Here is a 21611-nt window from a genome sequence, read left to right on the forward strand (position 1 = left end):
GGGCGGGCTCGGGGCGCGGCGGGAGCGGGCGCGGCGCTCCCGCCCCACGGGGGGGGGGGTGCTGACGGCGCCAGCCCCTCCGGACCTTCAGCGCCGCTCCCGGCGGGTGCCCGGCCACACGCGGCCGGTCGGGCTTCCCCGCCGGGAGCACCGGGTGGTGCATGGGAGCTCTTCCCCAGCGGGCACGGTCGCGCTCCTCCCTCTCCCCCCGTCGGCTGCGCGAAGGAGGACGGCGGAGCATGCCACCGGCGGGGCGGTTCCGTGGGGACTGACATGCTGCTGAAGGAGGGCAGGCGCCAGCCCCTCCGCCTCTCCCCGCGGTAGCGGAGGCGATGCTGCAGGGCGCTCCCCGGGCTCTCCCGCAGCCGCCAGGCTATCGCCCACAGCAGCCGCGCTCGCTGCCGTGAGCGGCGCGGCTCCGGCCCGGCCGAGGCGACGAGCGGCGCGGGCCCGCACCCGTGCCCGGGGCGGCGGGCGGCGGCGGCGGCGGCGGGGAAGGCGCTGCCCGCGCCCGCGGGCGGCTCCGCGCGGCGGATGCGTGTGCATGAGCGCTGCACCGAGCGGGCGCAGGAAGCGCCCCCGCTCCGCCGCCTCCATCTTCCAGGGCAGCAGGACCTCGCCGCACGGCCGCGACAGCGAACGCCGGGGCAGCGGCTCCGATAGCGCCTACCAGACCCAGAGAACCCTGGACGACTGTAAGATGGTGGGTACCCCGGGCGGGCTTGCCGTAGTTTTTTACCTTTTGCCAGCTCTCCCCTCGCAGGCAGCGGTGCCGTGCCTCCCGTCGCCTTGGCTATTCCCATCACGTGCAGTTGCACTGTTTTTTAAAACCGCAGTCCCCGCCGGGGTGCTGCCCTGCGCCCCAACTCGCCGCGGTTCCAAAGCGGGAGACGGGAGGTTCGAGGGGACCTGCGGGGAGCCGGCTGCGGGACGGGGAGCGGATAGTCCTGCCGGACCAGGAGTCCTCGCCCCACTACGCACACTGAAAAGCAGCTGGAGTTGCTTTTTGGTACCAGATCCATCCAAATCTGTACCCAGGCTTGGGTGCACTGGAGCCTAAATAGGTAAATAGTTGCCTCCAATGAATCACTGCACTACTTGCTGTCTTTTGCAGCAACCGCATGCTTGCCCTAATATCCTTCTAAATAAGGAGACACAGAATTAGAGGCCCTGAAATTCTGTCCCTGATCTATATGGCACCTGTTACTAGTCTTCTCAGAGTAGCTGGTTGCAGTTGTAAAACCTCAGGTGAAACACCTGCATCTGTGTTATTTATGGACTGTCACATTCTGGTATGAGATTTCTCCTCAGTCGTGTTCAAAATGCTTTCCTTCAAATCAGCACCATATGCCCCCTCTTGAGCTACTGGGCCCCAAAATTATCCCTTTAGCTAGTGACAGATGTAGAAAAAAAAAAATTAAGTCGCTGCTACTTTTCTGGACAAATCTATACCTGGCTAAAGCTCTGTCCAGTAGCAGTGGAGCTACCACTTCTATTCTGCTGGATTCTGGCAATTTTTTTTCCTCTGGTGATGAAAAATGTGCTGGCAGATTATCCGCTCTGATACTTCAAGACTGGGAGCAATTCCCAGTGCATAGAGGAACAAAAGCTGCCACAGTAGGTCTATAAATATACCCAACAAGTGGATCTTACTAGGTTCTGCCTTTTTTCTTATTCCCAACAGAGTAATGTGGTTAGTTACAGAGAAGTTTTTAGAATTGACTGATTAGAAATAAAATATGTTTTATAGGTGGGCTATCAAGTTGTGGTAGGATTCAGGAGGTGAATTCAATGTGGTTTTTTTCTTGTTCTGTGTCTCAATTCAGCAACATATGTGTGGTCTTGTTTTCCTGGGCAGTGCTAAGGTGACTGGATGAGTCTGTTTAAACAAGGAATGTCAGGTGAGAACTGGCCAAATGTGTCTGGTGCAACCAGTTACAGTTGCAGGATGCGACACTTTTCTTCCTATTGCAGAATAATCACACTATGACACAACACAGTACCATTTTTTCCCTCTCTATTGCCTTCATGCATTCTCTTAAGCTAAAGAATAAGAGTTGAGGACTTGTTTAGCAAATATTGTGCCTAGAGCTTGCTTTGGTGTGTGCTTTTGGGTTTGTTTGGGATCTGGATGTGGGAGGATGCAGATATACTGAAATGCACTTGGGTTGACTTGCTGCTCCTGAAGCAGAGGAACCTATTTGTTGTTCTTGAAATGAAGTTTAAGAAAGCATGGTCAAAACTATTTTTGATACCAGTTCTCAACTATACAGTTAATTGCAGTGGGATGCATGAAGGGTATGAATATAATACTGCAGAGGAGACTAGTTTATTTCCTGAGTATGAGAATCTGAGGACTTGACTTTAAAAATTGGTTGCTCTGATAGACTCCAGGTTCTTAGTATGTTTTTATGTTGGGATATGTTGAACTTCTGGTGGTAAGGATGACTGCAGAATTATGAGCAATTACTCTTGTCTGTTTTTATGTAGTTTGGAAATTGAGGTCAAAATACAGATAAATAAATATTCTGTTCTATTACTCTAATCCTTCCACCCCCGCCACCATGTGGAGCAAATGATCTTATATGCATTCTTTCAGAAGACAGCAAATGCTTCATTTCCTTAAAATATCATTCCATGTACGTGATCAGTGGAACTAAACAATAATGATCTTTCCATCGTGCTGAAATTATCCATTTATCCAATAACATCTGTATGTATCTGCTGGATATTAGATTTCTGTACATGTTGTAGTGTTTATTTACTCGTTTCTTTTTCTTACATGCACTTTAGAAAAGGTGCTTTCTGGAATTTTAGCAGGAAAGTGCCTATCTGGTGCATCTTCTCAGTCAGTTACAGCAGATGAGTTTTAAGTCAGAAATCTGGGTTGAAGGAAAGTGACAGAACAGAAATCATTACAAATAAAGTTAGCAAAATTGCCAATTTAAAAGCAAATGCTACATTCCAGTCCCTGAACATGCTGTTAATCAGGAAGTAGGAGAAGCAAAGGCAGTAATTTCTGGAGATATTTTCGCCTTTCATGGTAGCAAAAAATAACCTCATGCTACTAGTAAAGCAGATGTTTTTTTGTCTGCTTAATATTTAATACTAATAACTCAAACACTTTCAGATATTAAAAGCAGAAACACTACTTTCCTACAGATGAACATTTGTAGCTCACAGAAGAAGGAGCTGCCATGGAGGCTCTAGTTGTTTCCTGAATCGTGTGCTCTTGGTCCTGGGTGCTGTGAAATTGTGAGAAGCAGGAACAGGCCCTAGATTGGGCATGTTTTTAAAAAAATGGATTGTTTTTACCAATGTAGTTAAAAATTCTCATGTAAATCGTTTTTGTTTTTCAGCTTGTCCAGGAGTTCAATACCCAGGTGGCTCTCTATCGGGAGCTGGTCATTTCTATTGGGGATGTCTCAGTCACCTGTCCTTCTCTGCATGCAGAATTGCACAAAACTCGAACCCGAGGATGTGAGATGGCCTATCAGGCTCATCAAAAACTAGCAGCAATTTCTGGGTAGGAGGCAACTTATCTTTAATTAAAGCCGTATTCATGTGCGATCTTTGTTAAGTACTACATAATAGAAACTTTCAGGAAAAGCATTAACTTGTCTTTCTGTTTTAGGCATAGAGGTGTGTGACTACAAATTTTGCAGAATGTCTGTATCCTTACAATAGTACAATTTTGGATCAAATCTTGGTCCCCTCACCAAGAACATATCCTTCTGATTTCACTCGATGCTTTTATGTAAGACAAACAGGATTTTACTGCTTATCACTACAGATCAAGGCGAAAGTCACACCCTTCAAGGGTGAAGTAGCAATAGCTTTCTTTACAGTCTTTCATTGAGTATACCTAATTGAATAGTTAAGAGATAACTAGCTCAGTTCAACTAGAGACATGAGAAAATTAAACCAAAATTAGGTGCAAACTGAGTGAGTGAAATGCAAAAACTACTCTGAGAACTTGTGCTTGCCTTCTACATGTTTTTAAACCTTTGTTTGTGTTGAAATAAGAATGAAAGCTTTGCCAGCATATAATGTTTTAATTTATTCTTTGGTGTTACATTATGTACATTCCTTTCCATGGTGACAGAATGTATTATCGCATACTTGAGACTATGCCTCAGTGCAAGATCAACCAGCATAAATGGCTGTTTCCTAAAGACTGGGAATTTGTGCAGCTAATTCCATGTGGTTTCTTCACAGGATGGTGACTGGGGCATACATGTACCCCCTGAGTCATGACTTTCTGATTACACTTTGTCAGAAGTTTCTGCATCTGTCTTATCTACCATAAGCTATTTTGCACCACTAGAAAAAGAAAACACCTTCTTTTTTTGTAGCTCTGCCTAATCCCCATTGAGTTTCTTTTCATCAGTGTAATATATAAAGAAATCTGTTATAGGCTTGGTGAGTAAGGGGAGCCCAAACTAACAAACCAAACAGAAGAGGATACTGGTTGGATTAGTAGAATTGTCACCATTTTCAAGTAAGACTTTGTGCAAAGTCACTTAAGTTAGTTTTGTGACCTCTGATTTGTTCCTCAAAATACATGCTTTTAAAATACTAAAGTCAGTGGGAACTTTAAAAAAAAACCCAGCAATGAATAGACATAGTTGTTTCTAACCAGTACATTGAAAATGTGAAAACAAACTGAAATTTCTCTTCTTTGCTTTCAGACCCAAAAGAAAAATTAATATGAACCAAAATAATACATTTGAATAGCTGAACCTATTTTGTAACTTTTAAATATTTTTTCCCCTGTTAAGAAAACAATTGATACATGCTCATTTAGAAAGTACACAGTTTTTTTAAGCAATCATTTCGCAGCTGGAAGTCTGTCATGTACACAAAGATGTCCTGAAGGTTGTGCAGTTGCTGCGAGATTGACATTTGGCTAATCTAAAACTGTTTTAAATAACTCTGATAATACTGTGCTATCCGTAACAACTGGTAGGTGTGAGAAACTCTCTGGAAACCACTGGTTTGGTTTGACACACATTTTACAAGATATGCTTCACATCCCCACCCTTCTATAGCTGAGGAAAGCCATATGAGACATTAACTTTTTTGGTGTGTTTGTGAGGAAAGGTGGGAAATGAAGATTTAAAAAAACCCAAAAATAAATAGAAGGAGAGGAGTAATAAATATTCTCAGAGATTTAGTCTTTATTTTAGCAAAAAGACTGGTGTAGTGCATATGAAATATGATCTGGAATAGGAATCTAATTGGATAGGAAGAAAAAGTATGATGAAGAAAAAAGCTTAGGGACAGGAATGCATTAAATCATCCTTAGTTTTAAATAGTCAGGAGAGTAGTATGCTGCTCAGAAACCACTGTTATCAGCATGTGGGATGAAGGCTTACTTAGTTCACTGCTTTAGATCAAAATGCACAGCACTGCGCTGGGTAACATGACAAGTTCTGTCTTCCAAAACTTATTAAAGAAAATATCTTGCTTTTCCACCCAGAAATAATAATAGCAAGTAGCTGTTTATGTTACCAGACTATAACATTTCACAAGGGAACAGCATTCTATCAATTAAGGTCATCACTAATGTTCAGTTAGTGATCTACCTGAGGTGTTGCATGGCACTCTTACTTTTGAGAAGTTGGTGTCACTGTCTTAAGAGAATACTAAATCTTGTTTGTGCTGTGTTTTCCTTGGAAAATTAGCAGACACCGTAATGTTATGCTCTTTGAATATATCAGGATTTCATAGAATCATGGAATTGTTAGGGTTAGAAGGACCTCTGGCGATCATCTGGAGATCACCTAGTCCAACTCCTGTTGGCACTAGTGCATTTGAGACTCTTAAATACACACCTGACTTGGAAAATTAGAAGAATTTCCTTTTGTAATTCACTTATCCTACAAGACTAAACAAGGTAACAAATAGGAAAGGTGCAAAGACTTGGAAAGAAATAAACAAAAGCAAATCTTCTAGTTCTGGAGAAGGGAGCTCTGGGAAGAAATCTGGAAATTGTGGGAAGGGAAGGAAATGTGAAGTGGAGATAATGCATTAGAAACTGAGCAGGTTAAAAGTCATGAGGACAAAAAAATATGTTGGTCATGGGCATATCAGTTCTGGAATATTAGGCAGACATCAGAGCAGGATAGTGATGTAATGTGAACAAGAAGACAAAGCTGCAAGTGTACCTGTAGAAAAAGGATACACTGATGTGCCAACAAAAGAAGATTCAGCTGTAGAAGCAGAGGAAGTGAAAGTCACGCTTATTTTTTAAAAACTGAGAGAAAGAAAAACAAAGGAGATGGTGAAAAAAAGATGAAGTAGCAAAGAAACAGAAAATGTTATAAAGTCCACACTGGATTAGACCATATCACTCCATCTAGCTCAAACCTGATGGCTGCTGGTAGCAGAGATTTCATTTAAAAATAAGCAAAGATACAAAAACAGGGTGTGCCTAGAATGATGGCTTCTCTCAGCCGCTACCCAGCACTCAGTAAGCAAAGGCTGCATCTGAACAATCTGTATCTGACAAATGTGATTTCTCTAAATATTAAGATCTTTTACTCAAAAAATGCTGAGATTGAATAAGGGTATCTTTACACTGTGATGTATTTAAAAACCTATTTACTAAAAAAAAATGTTACTGAAAAATGAAACTTCAAATTAAGTCTCCACCTTAATAGGGCCTCATAGATATTACATTCTCTTTACTTGCTCTGATATCTTTTTCTTATAGAAGTAGTGAGATGTTAACAGAAGGGAATGAAGAAATAAAAATAATCTAAATTGAAACATCCTAATTCTAGTTAATGTTCCTTTAGGAATGCAAGTCAAAGTAGACCCTCCTTTTATTGTTGGTTTTCTAAAGACTTCAGGTCAATTCCTGCTCTTATACTAAAAGTTGTTAGTAATTTTTAATGAGCTGTCTTCTGAAGAAGGTGAGTAAGATTTGGTCCTTTCGTCACATTTTTGTTGTATAATGTAGCAGAAATTAAAAATCTAAGTATTTACATTGTGCCTCCTTATAGTAATAGTTGTCATGGTCAAAACTGGAGAAAGTACAGCAACAAGAAAATGAGTCAGCATGATTTTTTTCCAAAGAAAAAGAAAGGAAAAATATTGGTAACAGTAAGAAGATGGGGTGAAAAAGATGCAGATCTCTGTTATGGAAGGGAGTCTGCTTTACAGAATGATAGAGTGGTGATCTGTTAGAGTTCATCAAATGGGGTTTCATCAGCTGGTTTTATAAGTGGAGTCTGGGATATCAACAGAGAGAAAACTCAGAACTGTATTTTAAGATACAGGTCTGCACAACTGTGCACACACTTTTGTAAACGTCCTTACATATCCTCAAGCACTTGATATGCTTACATAATGTGTGCACTTGGCACACTGAGACCAGAACTGGCAGTGTCTCTGTGACAGTCTGATATATATGTTGGCAGTGGCTTTTTTTGCATGAAACAAAACTGGTGTGAGGAGCTCAGAGGTGCATGGCAATGTACATCTGTGTGAGCATAGCTCTAAAAGTGATTTTTCTCTGTTTTTCTGACTGGTGTTGCAAAGTCCAAAATCTAAGGAGGAATAAACCTCTCTCTACACTAATACACACTGGGGCAGCAGATTTCAGAAGAGGATCTTGGGGGTTCTGGTGAACATCAAGTTGAACATGAGCCAGTGCTGTGCCCTTGTACAAAGAGGGCCAGCAGCCTCCTATGCTGCTTTAGGAAATGTTGCCAGAAGGTCGATGGAGTTCATCATTCCTTTCTACTCAGGGCTGTTGGGGCCATATCTGGAATACTGGGTCCAGCAATGGGCTCCCTAGTAGAAAGGAGGAAGGGACATCCAAATCAGGTCTAATCAACTACCTTAATGATGGTTAGGCAGCATCCCATATGCAAGGCAAGGCTGGTAGACCTGGGCTTTTTTAGCTTGGAGAAGAGAAGACTGGGAGGGACATATTGTCTACATGCATAAAAACTACCTCATGGAATAGTGTAAAGAAGACACAGACTATTCTCAGTGATGTACATTGATAAGACAGCAGGTAAAAACTGAAAAACAAAGAAAAACTGATTTAAAATTTTAAACTCTTTTTGTTCCTGTGAGGCAGGTAGAATATTAGAAAAGGTGCACTGGGAGATTCTGGAGGTTCTGTCCTTGGAGATACTGAGAATTCAACTGGTCAAGGTCCTCCATAACCCTCTGTAGCTGACACTGCTTTGAGTAGGAGGCTTGGACCAAATTAGTTCTAGGCATCCCTTCCAGCCTGTGATGAAGTCATCATAAATCTCCTTGGGAAAATTCAAAGAAAGTTTCCTTATTTGACACCCATGTGCATCTGTTACTTTTATAAAATAGTTGTTAATTTTAAATTCCCCTAAGTTCATGAAAGGTTGAGAAAGTCAGCTAAAAATCACATCCTGATCGCAATCATTTGCACAGAAAGACTGTCATAGTCTTGCTTTAAGTTTTTAATTTTATGTAATTTCTACTTTTGTTTTCCTTTGCAGTCTACAGTAGGAATTCTCATGTTTTCAATAAGCACCAAATGGTAATTTTATCAGAGATAATTAATATTAGATCATTTCCTAAGGGTGTTTTGAAACATTCTACTGACACCCAATTGTGGCCAATTTTTTATTGAACTCTCTGAATTTTCCCAGAATTACAAACCTACAAAATTGTTATCTGCTTTCTAAAGGACACAAACAAAAAAGATTGTCTCAAAATATTTTACAAATTAAGTGAAAAGAAGACTGCAGACCTATAAGTTTAATAAAAGCTGTATTAAGATAGGCACAACAGAAATAATTTTTAACTGTCTAACTGCAAATGTTAAATTAAGCTCTGCTGGCAGTCAGTATTAGCTGAGCAGAAATGAAGCACAGCAACACTTAGCTCAACAGGGAGGAATTTTTATAATCATGACTCAAAACCAACTTTATGCCAGCAGTTAGAGCAACAAACCAGAGGTCTGGCCCAGCTAGATATCAATCGAGCAGCATTCGTGGAGATCTCTGTCCTTCCTAGACATCTTTGCAGTCACTGCCCTGGTATTCCTCTCAGTGTATGTATCAGAGGTGGGAAGAGTGATAATGTCGATCATGGGGTTCTGAATCACAGGCACTGCTGGCTGTACCCAGCCTGTGTTGGAGTTGTTAGCATTGTTTCAACTGCAAGATGAAAGTTAAGAAAAAAGGTAAGTGCTTCACAGAGATTGCAGCATGATAACCAGAATGTGGGTTGATTAAAGTATAGTTAAATATCAAAAATAATGTTTTGATATGTAAGAAAACAAGGAAAGCAGTCAGTATTCACTGCAAGTATCAATACTGTTATACATTATAATACCAGTAGCTTAATGCCCTCTGAATCCATACAAGTTTTTGTGATTTCTTGCTAAAATGTTGCAGATGTTTTAAACAGTACCAGCTTAAAGTTGTGACCTTAAAAATCCTGTCAAGTAAGAAATACTGAGATCCTTCACTTCAGAAAACTTTTGGAAAGAGAAACCATCATTTTTCTCTCACAGGCTATACTAAAAGCATCTCAGTAAGTTGCTTCAATGTGGCATCCTAGATCTCACAATTCTTATAATCATTTAATAGTACTTTACTTAGGAAATTGTCCTGATGATTTAACTGTGACTGTCTGAAATGAGTAAAGTCAGGGAGAGCTTTGTCTCCCTTCAGAGAAGAGCTTTTCAGGATTACTGAGCATTCTTATCACATAAAGTCTCATTGTCCTTCAACTTTGACATTCAGCTTCTGTAAACACTTACTGGAATTCTTTTACATACTTAAAATTTTCTTGTATTTTTGAGCATATCGGATTCTAGAAGCAAATTATGACAGTGTTTATTCCACTTTGTTTGGCTGGCATATATTCACTGATTTCTACATCCTGAAGTGATTGCAAATGTACTACCATGTATCAAAAACTACACCTGTTCCAGTGACTCAAATCCTATTTTGACTAATGGGAGTTTGTCTGCATGGGAATGGGAATGTTTTGATAAACAAACTCACATGTGGATAGTTTAACATACTTCTTAGGGACCATGTAGTGCATGATAGTGCAGTAGGTATGCCATAGCTTACTTCTTTCACAAGAGGGTAAGATGCACACGTATTGTTCTGAATAGATTTCTTGTCAAAAAATGCCTCTGATTGTACAATCCATATGCATCTAAAATGGTGGAACTATTTTCTGTGGAACTGAGTTAAAGTACCTTTGCTTATTAAGAATAAAATATGTTTACTCAATTTAAGTTGCAAGTTTAAAATGAAATTGTTTAAGTCAGGCACATCAAGTTCAGAAAGCAAATAATAGAAGAAAAACAAGGTTATTTACTAAGACTAGAATTCTCAAAATAGCTGACCTCTATAGACTGACTTTTTCTTTGTATCTCTGTCGTTGGAGGTGCTTTAATTGGTGTTTGGGACTTGAAGATACAAGGTATTAATATCTTCCTTTATAGATCTGTCTTTTATAACTGGAGGCCAGATTTAGTAAAGGGCAAACAGACCTAAAAGTGGATTTATTACTCTATTATTTTTCTATGTTCAGAACAGCATACTGAAAATTCTGGAAGTTCTACATCTGCAGGTAACACAGCATAAGTTAGTTTTGACAAAGTGGATGGCTTATAGCAACTTGCTTAATGATAAATCTCACCAGCAGTCAGAAGGACAACATTCTTGCTTGTCCAGGTTCTGACAAGATTGTTCCCAGAGGTGCTGGCAGAGCATCCTCAGAGCCTGACAGACACTGACAGCTTTGGGCCTTTCACAAAACACAGTGGCTGTGTTTCTTTTAGCCAAAGCTGAAGGTGAGTCAAACTTAATTTCTAGACCACTTGCACCTGTGTCCCAGAAAAAGCATGAAAGTGGAAAAGTGAGAAAAGGGGAAAGTGAGTGCTAAAAGTAGAACAGACATTGTCTTTGTCAGTCATTTGCCCCTTTCTTCATCTAACACTCAATTAACACATTCACAGCCCCTTCCAGTACAGTGCTGCCACTGCTGAGACACTCCAGGACTGCTGGGTAAGCCAGACAGGTAAGCCGGCCTCAGGTCCCTCTAGTAGCAGGGAAGCTGTGTCCCAGCCCAGCAGCCAAGGGTGCTGCCCATGTTTGAGGATCGCCACAAATAGCAGTATTCTCCCTGGGAAACATAAAGCAGCATAGCTTTTCATCTGTGACATGACCCGAAGCTGTGAGGTAGTTGTGGAGAATTAGGGGGCACATTGCCATCATCTAACCCAGTGGAAAGAGTATTTTGCATGAGGAAGCAAAATCATGTTGAGGTCTGCTCTGTACTTGGGCTTCAAGCAGTGTCATTGCAGGTAAACACTGAAAACCATTAGGGAACTTCTTTTGTGGTATTCTAGTCCTTGCTCCCATATTTTTTTCTATGTTTTAAGCAGATAAAACACATAAAGACAGGGAAGCAGAGAATCAGAAGTCAGGCAAAGGCTGACTATTCCTCATGCTTTGTATCTTCAACCTGGCAAACTGTAAATTCATCTGCACAGTACCTTGGCCTAGGATCAGAGTATCCTGCAGGTTTAAGGTGGTTTACCTTCCACTTTAACATGCCCCCTGCATTCATCATTCCCATCGTGGGTTCCTGGAAAGAAATACCAAAAACTAAGGTATTACTGTAATTCAGGTTCATCAATTGACTGTTCTGCATGAACAGCATTCCACTGCAGTTAGGTTTTAGAAGGGTTGTTTCTCAAGCTCTAACTCAATAATAATGGAGTAGTCCAATTACAGGTAGGACTATCTGTAGCAATGATTGAAATAACCAACCTATTTCACATTCTGAGGTATGCAAACCTTTACGTGAGAAATTTAAGAGAAGGAAAACAACATACATCATCAAGGACTGAATTACATTGATAGGGTCTCTTTAGAAATGCTGCAGAATCGGGTCTGACCTTTTGCAGAAAACTTGGTTTCTCTGCCAGCAGTCTCTAACTTTGTGCTCTTCTCTTGCCCCATTTTGTCCTTTCAGAAGATCTGCTCTCATTGTTTAATGTAAAAAACTTTTCACACCTTTACTTTGCAAGTGATTTTCTCACGGAGTAATCAGCCAGAGGATCCAGCAGTTAGGTACATCTCTAGAAACAGGAACTGTGGGGGGTTTTGAAAAGCCCACAGAACTTAAGTGTGGACTTTATTTTGACAGTTGATGTTACCTCTGTCCACTCCAGATTTTCTCATGCCCTTTTCTCCTTTGTCATCCTTTTTTTCACTGTTTTTGTTTCTTACTTTTTTTCCTCATAACCTGTCTCCAAATAGTAATGAAATCAACATCTGATTTGCTACTGTCACATAAATTATTTGGGAACTCCTCATGGCAGTCTTGAATGTACATATAACAAGGACTCTGGAATCCACTGATCTTTAGATCTGTGGCATCACTATAGTAAACATGGCTAACAAAAATAATAAATTTTTCAAACATATTTCAGGAAAAGTCTGGAAAATCTCACTCAACCTCTGACTGATGTTTCTGATGAATCACTTATTAAATAGGTGTACCAGTACTTACTATCTCTGAAAAATGCTTAGTAATTTTACAACATATTTTAGTCTTTCAAGGAAAAGCATTGTTTTCAAATATTCTGTTTTATTATTGCTATAGTGCTTTCTAAATAATGCATGTAGATATTACAATTTTATCATTGTTTTCATAATTAATTTCTTTTGAAATTGAGTTTTATATGTCAGTTTGCTGGAATTCTAAGCCCTAACGTGTAACAGCACATAGCAACTCCTGTTGCTATGTCTTGTCATGTCACAAGTGGAATTAGTTAAAAATCTCTTCTTGAGCAAAAACCAGAGTGTTACTAATTTATGTCAGTAAATAATGCTTCACAAGGGGATCTAGAGATAAATTTTAGAAGGTATTTGAAGATAGAAGTGTAGCTGATTATGAGCCTTTCAAGTTATGCCAATTTCTATGCCCACAAAAATTAGGAGCACCAGAGAAGCCTGTGTGATGCAAAATTAATGTTAGACCAATCAAAAAAACCTTTTTCATTGCAGTATTTCTGGGAAAAAAAATACTCTTCATACCTATCTTCACAGATGTAAATAAAAGTTGTGCTTTGACTAATCTGTAACCAAGATGGCCAAGAGGAGTGCCTTTGTTGTCCCCATTAGGCCCACTGCTTTGACACCTGTTTCAATAGCATATTTCAGTATTTGTCTTCTCTAGGTTTCGAACAAAACACAGGTAAAGCTAAGAATTTAGTGTTAAGTTTTAAGTGCTTCTTTCCTGAATATTTTTCTAAATGCTGTTTGATGAAGAAATCCCACATGGCTGCAATTTTGGGTGATAGACACAAATTTGGGTGATAGACAGATACATAGCAAGGTGTACAAAATCTGTTGTAATTTTTCTAACTGCTTTGTCACTCTGTTTCTGAACAATTAAGTAAATATTTTAAGCCATTATCTGGGCATTAAGAGCTTGTCTTGACACAGCATTAAATGAAGCATTCCTTAATGCAGAATCCTTCCAGTATTACCAGTTAAATGCTATTTAAATTCTTGTTTTAGAATTAAAATATACTGAAGTGTTAGATGTTATTGAATAGAATTTTTTCCTTGATGGGAATATTTATAGTTCTACTTTTACATTTTCCATATAATTTTTAACTATCAGAGAAATAATATACTGAATTATTTGTACATTAACATAGGAGGTCTTCTTTTCTCTTATATTCCATTTTTTATCTTTCTGTTCTTATCTTTCATAAGCAATGCTTCTGTCATGAATATTTCCTGGCAGCAGATCTGGCATAAGAATTCAAATACTGGCATATTAAATTCTGTGCTCAAAGTTGTTGAAGAAACTGCTTTCCCATTTCAGAAGAAAACAAGTTTGCATTTATTGTGTGAGCAGAGAAGCTGACACTTCATATCTCTGTCTATCACGGCAAGACAAATCATTGCAAATGTACTGCTGGTAACCTTGGCAGCATGGCAAATGGTTGAGTGGCAAAATACTTAAAAGTGCCATGTTTATACAGCAGCTTCCAATTATTTCCAACAGTTCTGGAGTTGTTATTGTGGTGAAACAGCACTATCCACCCATACGTGTTTACAAGCCCTCCCAAAAAAAAACCCCAACACCAACAAAGCAGTTTGGGAGTATTATGACAACTGCAACCACAGTTTGTAAGACTGAGTACAGGGTGAGGCTGTGTGCTGAAGAAGCAGTCCCTTCATGCAGAGTGAAGAGTCACAGTGCACCAAAGTTGTGGACATTCCAAAGTCTGGGCATGTAATTTATCTGCAGACCTACCCAAAATAGTGTGTGTACTGCCTTTTGCAATCCATTTTGCATCATTCAAGACTGAGAAACAAGTAGTATGTCTGTGCAGCTGCTAATATGCAATACTGAATGCCTAAGGAAGACTTGATGGAGAAATCCTTGTTTCCCAAGCAGAAAAAAGGGCTTTTCAAAGAGGGGGGGGAAAAAAAAGTAACACCAGTTCACAAAGTCAAGTGGAGACCAAAGCAGGATTAAAAATCTGAAGTGAAAAAATTGCAAAGTTCTTTTTGTTGAATACTGCTTCCTGAACACATTTTATCAACAGATGGTTTAAAAAATATCTTTCTCCATATATGAATTTAAATTCAGGAAGCTAATCTATTTCTTTTTTCCTTCTATTTCCTTCTTCTTTTTTTTCTTTTTTTTTTGACACATTCAAATTTTCTCAGTCTCTCAGCTGTGATTTCTAACTACTCTTACAGATTTGATCTGTGAAGTATCTGGTGGAGCTGTGTGAAATTCTTCTACTGATTCTCTAACACAATTTCTTTTTCACTTGGAATACTTTTATGTGGAGGTATTTGAACATTCTTTTTCTTAAAAAAAAAAAAAGATAAAAAAATACTCTGAGGTATAAGCATGACATATTCAAGGCACTCCTAGAAGCATTTGATACATAAAAACTCCCAAATACTACCTTATTCTGGTCAACCTAGTAATATCTTCTGGATGCACTTTTTTCCTTCCAGTTTAGAATTGTATCAGTCACAGTATTGGTCTATTTGACCAACAGACAGAAAAAAGGGATTATGAAAATGTATAGATTTTTTTCAATAATTCTTAATGCAATATAGTTCTTATCCAAATCACAGTGAAACATAAACACCTTTCCTTCAGTTTAAATAGATAGGTGGTTTGTAATATTTTTGAGGAAAAGCAAATATATTGTTCCTTGCCTCTCCTCGCTTTAACATATCTTCACAACCACTCTGGTTTTCTCATTTTGAAATACGGAAAACCAGAAATCTGAGTTACAACCATATAACAGGTATCCATATTACTCTAATGCTTTATGGAATGCCTTTTGAAAAAAAAAAATATTGAAATTTATATTCACAGAAGGTACTAACGACAGAAATAAAATGGAAAAAGAAAGTGTCACAAAATCTGGTTTAATGTCCTGAGAATGGTTAACAGCAGATGGCATCACTCGCCTGCAGTGAGTTCCTTCTAAATCCAGTATGTATCTAGCTCATTGTGACCTAGATACTAGAGTACCAAATACCTGAAGCATCTAACTCTCCTTCAGGCTCTCTGGAAAGTTTGACTCTTTTTGTCCACACAAATCAGATCCAATTTCATAAATGACCTCCATCAGATACTAGTTTTCATAAAATTTCTGTACAACTGTTAATCAAAGGAACTGGATGGGAGTGTAGGTATGAATCCATATATATTTTGCAGATTTTGAAAGGTAGAGTTTATATGTCATTCATTAAAAATAGTGAGGGATTAAGGGACATTTTAAATAACACAGAAGCTTAATTTAAGTCAAAGGGCAAATCCATGGGCAGCATGACTATCAGCTGCCTTCAGAGAATTTAAAAGAGGCTGGGCTTGAGCCTGTTGGAGAGCACAAACTTATCTGTGCTTTGTCTACATTTTTATCAAATTCATTTGAGAACAACTTGTTGATGCTGACAAGGCAGTGTTCTGAATAGGAATTTCTTAGATAAGCTTATGAGTTATTGCATATACAGCTAATGTCACTGTCTCCTTCTTGGTTAGCATAGATCTTTTCTGGAAGGTCCGTGTAATGGTTTTGGTTTATCTGTTCTTTGGTATAATATAATTTGAGGCTGTGAGATTTTTTTGTTCAGCTGAGGCTAAAGCTAATAACGCTGACTTGAGAGCTAACCCAAAGTTTTCTTTTATCTACCTGGACACTACCTTCTCAACAGGTTGTCTGATAACCTGCAGAGAAAAAGGCCCCGTTCAGCTCATATTTGACTAGTGCAGAAGTTTCCTGGATTTCTCGAAAGTAGAAGCAAGGGTCAGACATCTGAAGGAGGGAACAACGGGATTAGGGTGTGGTGGTCAAGCCTGCATTTTAGTTTTGGTTTTTTTTTAAATTTTATGAGAACTCAAAAGTGTAGTTGACAACACACATGCAATTTCATTTGGAATTCTGAGTACTTAAAAATATCCTGCTGGGGATTTTAAGCTTAGCTTATCTTATTTCGGGACAACAGCCAAACTCACACCCAATTGCTTGCTCACTCGCTCCTCAGCAGAATATGAGAAGACAGAAGAACAGGAAAGAGAAAGATTAGGTGGAAATAAAGATAGTGACATTGACTGTCTGTAGAGCAGGCTTGACTTGGGAAGTATTTCCCTAATTTATTGCCAATTAAAATAAAAATAATTACTAATTTAAGTAATGGGAAGAGAACAGGAACATCAAGCTCGCACCTTTTTTGCCTGGCTTCCATGTTAAACTTCACTCCAGACTCCCCTACCCACCCCCACCCTCCCGAGCGGTGTAGGTGGGATGGGAATATGGGGTTGCAGTCCGTAACCAATCTGCTTTGTTTCTCCTTCCTCCTCACATGTCTCCTCAGCTGTAGTGTGGGCTTCTCCACAAGCAGCAGTCCTGTCAGGAAAATCTGCTCTAGCATAGGTTCTCCACAGGTGGCAGTTCCTTCAAGAACATCCATCTGCTCTGGTGTGCTCTGTGGGCTGCAGGGAAGATCTGCTCTGCCATAGAGAGCCTCCTCCTTTCCCTTACCCTGATATTCCCTCTCTTGTTTCTTACTCCTTTTTTTCCCCTCACTCCTTCTCCCTATGGCTATTTTTGCCCTTTTTAAAAATAAGGTTTTTGCTCAGCAAATAGGTTCAGTGTGTCCTGCCAAGGGTCCCTTGCAGGAACTGGCTGTGTCCAGCACAGGGAAGACCCTCATCTCATCCCACAAAGGGCACCCTGTTGCCACCATCACTACCAAAACCTTGCAACTGCATCCAACACATCTAGTATTACCTAGAGTGGAGTTTACATGAAATCTCTTGTTTCAGTGCTGTCATGTACTGGATGATTTATGATTGGGTTTGTCCTCTTGTGGAATAGTTTGGATCGTGTGTTGGTAATTTACCTATTGCCCATGTTAGTTCAGCAATTGAAACTGACTTCTGAGGGAAGAAGTCTAGAAAATTCTGGTCTGTGATTCTGATTGTTTCAAACGCTCTCTTTTTAAGGTGGTATCTAAATTGTTCTATCATGGAAATATCTAAAATGTTATCAGCCTGGGAGGTAGCAATGTTTACAATATGAGCCACTGCATTGTGGTTTTGTTCTGCTCGTTGTACTCAGAGACTCCATCAGCCTTATCACAGTTCCTGGAGATTTACACTGTTCTAACAAAATTAACCTGATCACATCTTCTGTTACTGTAAGCGCTGTTGTAACTGCTTCAAAACAACAATCTGATTTAACAAGAACAGCACTGCAGTCATTTATGGGTCTGCTAGGAAGAACAAACCCTGCTTTTTTCCTGGCTGGACAGGCTAGGGAATAGCAATTGTATCACAGTATTGCATAAGCAGAGAACAGCAAATCAACACATGGCACTGAAGCTGACAGCAAGTTTGTGTGCATTTTTTAAAAAATAACCCCAGCAAATGGGGGGAACACAAATAAGAACATTTTCCCAGGAACTGTTTAGAAGAAAACACAGTTGTTGGACAACTTTTCTACCTATATTCAAAATGAATTCACCAGTCTTTTGTTGTCTTCAAAGATGTATGGTTACATGATAAAGAATAAGCAATCTGTTTAAGATACAAAAGCAGGGGCAGGTTTAGTAGGCTGTTGAACTGAGCTGTGATCGGAGGGGCTTCTGGTACTTGGTGTGTAAGGGGATTAAGTGTATCTCCTCTGCAGTATTTGTCACACTTTGTATCCGAACAGAAGCACCATATGTTTGAGGTAAGTTTTGGTTTTCATCTTTTTCATCCTTCTACTGCTCTATATTTCTAAACCACGATGTTTCATACACTAACTTAAAATACAATCTACAGGGTAATATTTGTGGACAGTAATTTTTCACAGCTCATCAAGTCAACTTACATTATTTTTCAAGGGAAGTACATATATGGAGCATAAGACAGAATTTGATTGTTTAATTTGCACTTCTGGCTGGACAAATGTTTATTTTCCTTTGGCTTTGAAGACTAACAAATTTCATTATATGTCTAGATAGTTCTTTTGGCTTAGAGTATTTTGGAAATATTAATTCTTTGGAGTTAAGCATAGAATTTGTCAAAACAATGCTTTTAAAAAAAGGTTTATCAAACCCTTCATATAGCTTAGCTACTCTTTTAATCATAGGTGGTATATCTATTTTTTTAATGTTGTTGATGCTAAAAGTAAAATGCTGTTCTGTTGTAAATGTGTGACTAAAATTTTTAAGTTAAATTGAGAGTTACACCATAATAATTTTTCAGTTTTTAGTAGTCTTATGTTTTGCTTAATTTCACTTAAATTTCACAATTTCAGCGCAACTGCAAGTGTTGGGCACCTGTGGGAATTCAGGAAAATCTGAAGGTGTTTCTCAATTGTGACCAACATTCTGGCAGTACAGTAAAATCATCTGTTAATTATTTTAAAGGGAAAATAATTTTTAATGAATTTTTACTCTTTTCCTTTCCATTTAAGGAGGATCCTTTTTTTTTCTTTTCTTTTTTTTTTCTTTTTTTTTTAATTTTAAAATAATTACCAAAATAGCTGCATTTACCTTTCTTAATGATGCTGAGTACCATTGGTTGGTGCAAGAGCTCCCTCTATAGGTTTTATTTCAAATCTCAGCTTAGGAAAATGGAAAGGAAATTCAACTTCCAGTGCTTTATAAACATATTCAGTTGATCAATGTTACATGATTTTTAAACAGCAGGATTTTATGGAAAGAAAGCCAGCTATTTCACCAATGGTGAGAATGTAACAGATTTATTACAGATTTTATAGCGACTTACTTTTGGTTTTATACAAAATTATACTTTTAATAGCAGCCTGATAAACTGCATAATTTAAGCTGATGTTTTATGTAGGAGTAACACAGCGTTTTCACTTTTGTAACTACATTTCGTACTGTCAACAATGAGTTGCTGGTCTGTGTTTCATGGGCAGGTGCACAGTGCTGTGTTAGCTCTCATACAATCAGCTGCTTATAAACTATTAAATAGCTGTGTTGCAAACACAGTCTAGCACAGCATTGTATAAGATCATGTTATATGAGGTTTTTCTTGAATAACTTAAGTGGTCTTCATAAAAAAATGAGCTGGACTAACTGAGCAGCTGACTTGGGGGGTAATATTGGAAGTTTGCATAAACTTTCCTTTATATATAAATATTGATTTGCTATATAACTATTAAATAATATTTAACAGTAATTAATAATAAATGTATCATAACAAGCATTCTGAAATTTATGTTTGTACTAGTCCCCTGTTCAGCATTTCTCATGGCATGTCATTGTACCTACAGAAACAGAAAAATTGATAATACTTTAAAAGAAAATGTTAAGTCCTGTACACAAAATTCAGGGATTATAAAAGAAATCCTTGTGGGCATTCATATCAGAGCATTTGGTTTTCAGAGATGAAAATGAGGCCTATATACATGCATAAAAGCAAATTGTTTTGTTGCAAACTAATGGATTTGTTGTGGTCATTATTACAATTAAACAGTCATTAAATAGTTTGAGAAAATTAGTGAGGGTACTGGGCTGGAAATAATTCTCATTACATAAACTCTGTATAGTATTTTTCTTGGATATCATTGCTGTAAGTCTGGATTTGCAAATGAGAGAAGAATTTTGCCCATAGTCCAGTTAGAAATGTTCTATATTCTTGAGAAAACAAGAATGGGTCAAAACATGCATATATTGTTGATGTTTCTAGTTCTTATTCTCATGCTGTTCATAAATACAGTTTGCAAAAAAAACCCCACTAGATTTATGACAGCAAAACAAGTAAGTTAAAACGCCTATTGCTATGCTTTTGAATACTCTTCCACATTTTTGTAAATAGGAAGCCACTAATAAATCTGAATTGGCTCATGAGTCAAGCGTCTTATTTATAATTGCCGCCTTTCTAGTCTGCACAATAAAAAAATTCTGTCACTAAGAGCAAAAATGTTTTAAAGAAAAGTTTTCACTGTTTTTGCTTCATAGGAATTTAATTGCTGTATAAGGAAAACACTGTTTCCTTACACCTCTGCGCAGATCCTGAAATCTTTTTGTCAGTGACAGCTAGAAAGGAACATCATAAATTATAAATAAACATTGCAAACAATGTTCCTGTAGTAGCCATGACTTCCGAGGGGGTCTCAGGGTGTGTAAATATCTGAAATAGTGCAGAGAAAAATAGAAGAGCCATATTTTTATTTTTATGTTTTATCTAAGTCTGCTACAAGGAAATTATCTTGTCAGAAGGTAGTGTCTGTTTCTCTTAGGGATAGACTTGTCGTTAAATAATTGTAGTTTTCAGAAAAGCTAGACAGAATCAGCTTGTCTTGCATGAAGAAAGAGGAGTAGAACTGTATCTCCCAATCAAAAGAGCTCTCATCATTGCGCAGAAAAAGGTAATCATTACCATCTCTGGTGACAAAGTTTTTGCAGGTTCCACTTTACACAAGCACATGTATGGGCAAATCCCCTTTCAGGTGGAATAGACAAGTCAGTAGCTTCAGGGCAGAAGAAACCTTGGTCACAGAGAAGTGTTCAGACATCTAGGAAACTTCAGCAGAAACTGATTAGGCCTGTGTGTCTATTGGTGGGGCTTCAGGACTTAGGTACTAAGATTGACCTCTAAAGTTTTTTCCTTTAAAGGAAGTAACTATTTGCTCATTGAGAAAAAGGCTGCAACATTAAGTGATGCACACATTGTGGGGGGGGGAAGCAGAATTGTGGTCGAACCCTTTTTGTTGTGCACCATAGCTTTATTCTGTATTTATCATAAGATGCAGAAAGTATCATGCATGACAATTTTTCAACAAATCAAGACTTCAGTTCAGAAGTAGAAAAATAGATGTGGCTTAAGAGAAATAAAAATATTACATTCTAGCCAAAAGAAATAAAGCTGCTAGGATGGGCAGGTTTATTACCATGTGTTTGGTGTAGCTCCTGTAGTAACAGACCACAGCAATTGTAATTTATGCTCCAGTAATTTCCTGCCTCTTTGATGACATCTGCTTTGTAATGCATTGGCAGGTGGAACCAATCGTCCTTTATCTCTTCCAATTCCAGAATAATTTCTCTTCAATCTTTAATGTGTTTTGGGGTGTT

General features: G+C 38.7%; 1 protein-coding gene across 3 annotated transcripts in view; it reads left to right on the plus strand.

Moving 5' to 3' along the window:
• The first annotated feature begins 526 nt into the window (after positions 1 to 526).
• Positions 527 to 21611, plus strand: part of LOC121341279 (regulator of G protein signaling 7 binding protein) — a 33550-nt gene continuing 12465 nt past the window's right edge. The window contains exons 1-2 of one of the 3 annotated variants that reach the window (XM_041414679.1): positions 527 to 703; positions 3360 to 3526. In XM_041414679.1, the coding sequence (XP_041270613.1) occupies positions 545 to 703; positions 3360 to 3526 (326 nt within the window). In that variant the 5' untranslated portion in view covers positions 527 to 544. Of the gene's footprint in view, positions 704 to 3359; positions 3527 to 9108; positions 9185 to 10981; positions 11044 to 21611 lie in introns of those variants that run through there. The other 2 variants (XM_041414680.1, XM_041414681.1) reach the window with 2 other exon arrangements.

Source organism: Onychostruthus taczanowskii, unplaced genomic scaffold (assembly GCF_017590055.1).
Source record: "Onychostruthus taczanowskii isolate IOZ18803 unplaced genomic scaffold, ASM1759005v1 scaffold46, whole genome shotgun sequence".
Classification (NCBI taxonomy): Eukaryota; Metazoa; Chordata; class Aves; order Passeriformes; family Passeridae; genus Onychostruthus; species Onychostruthus taczanowskii.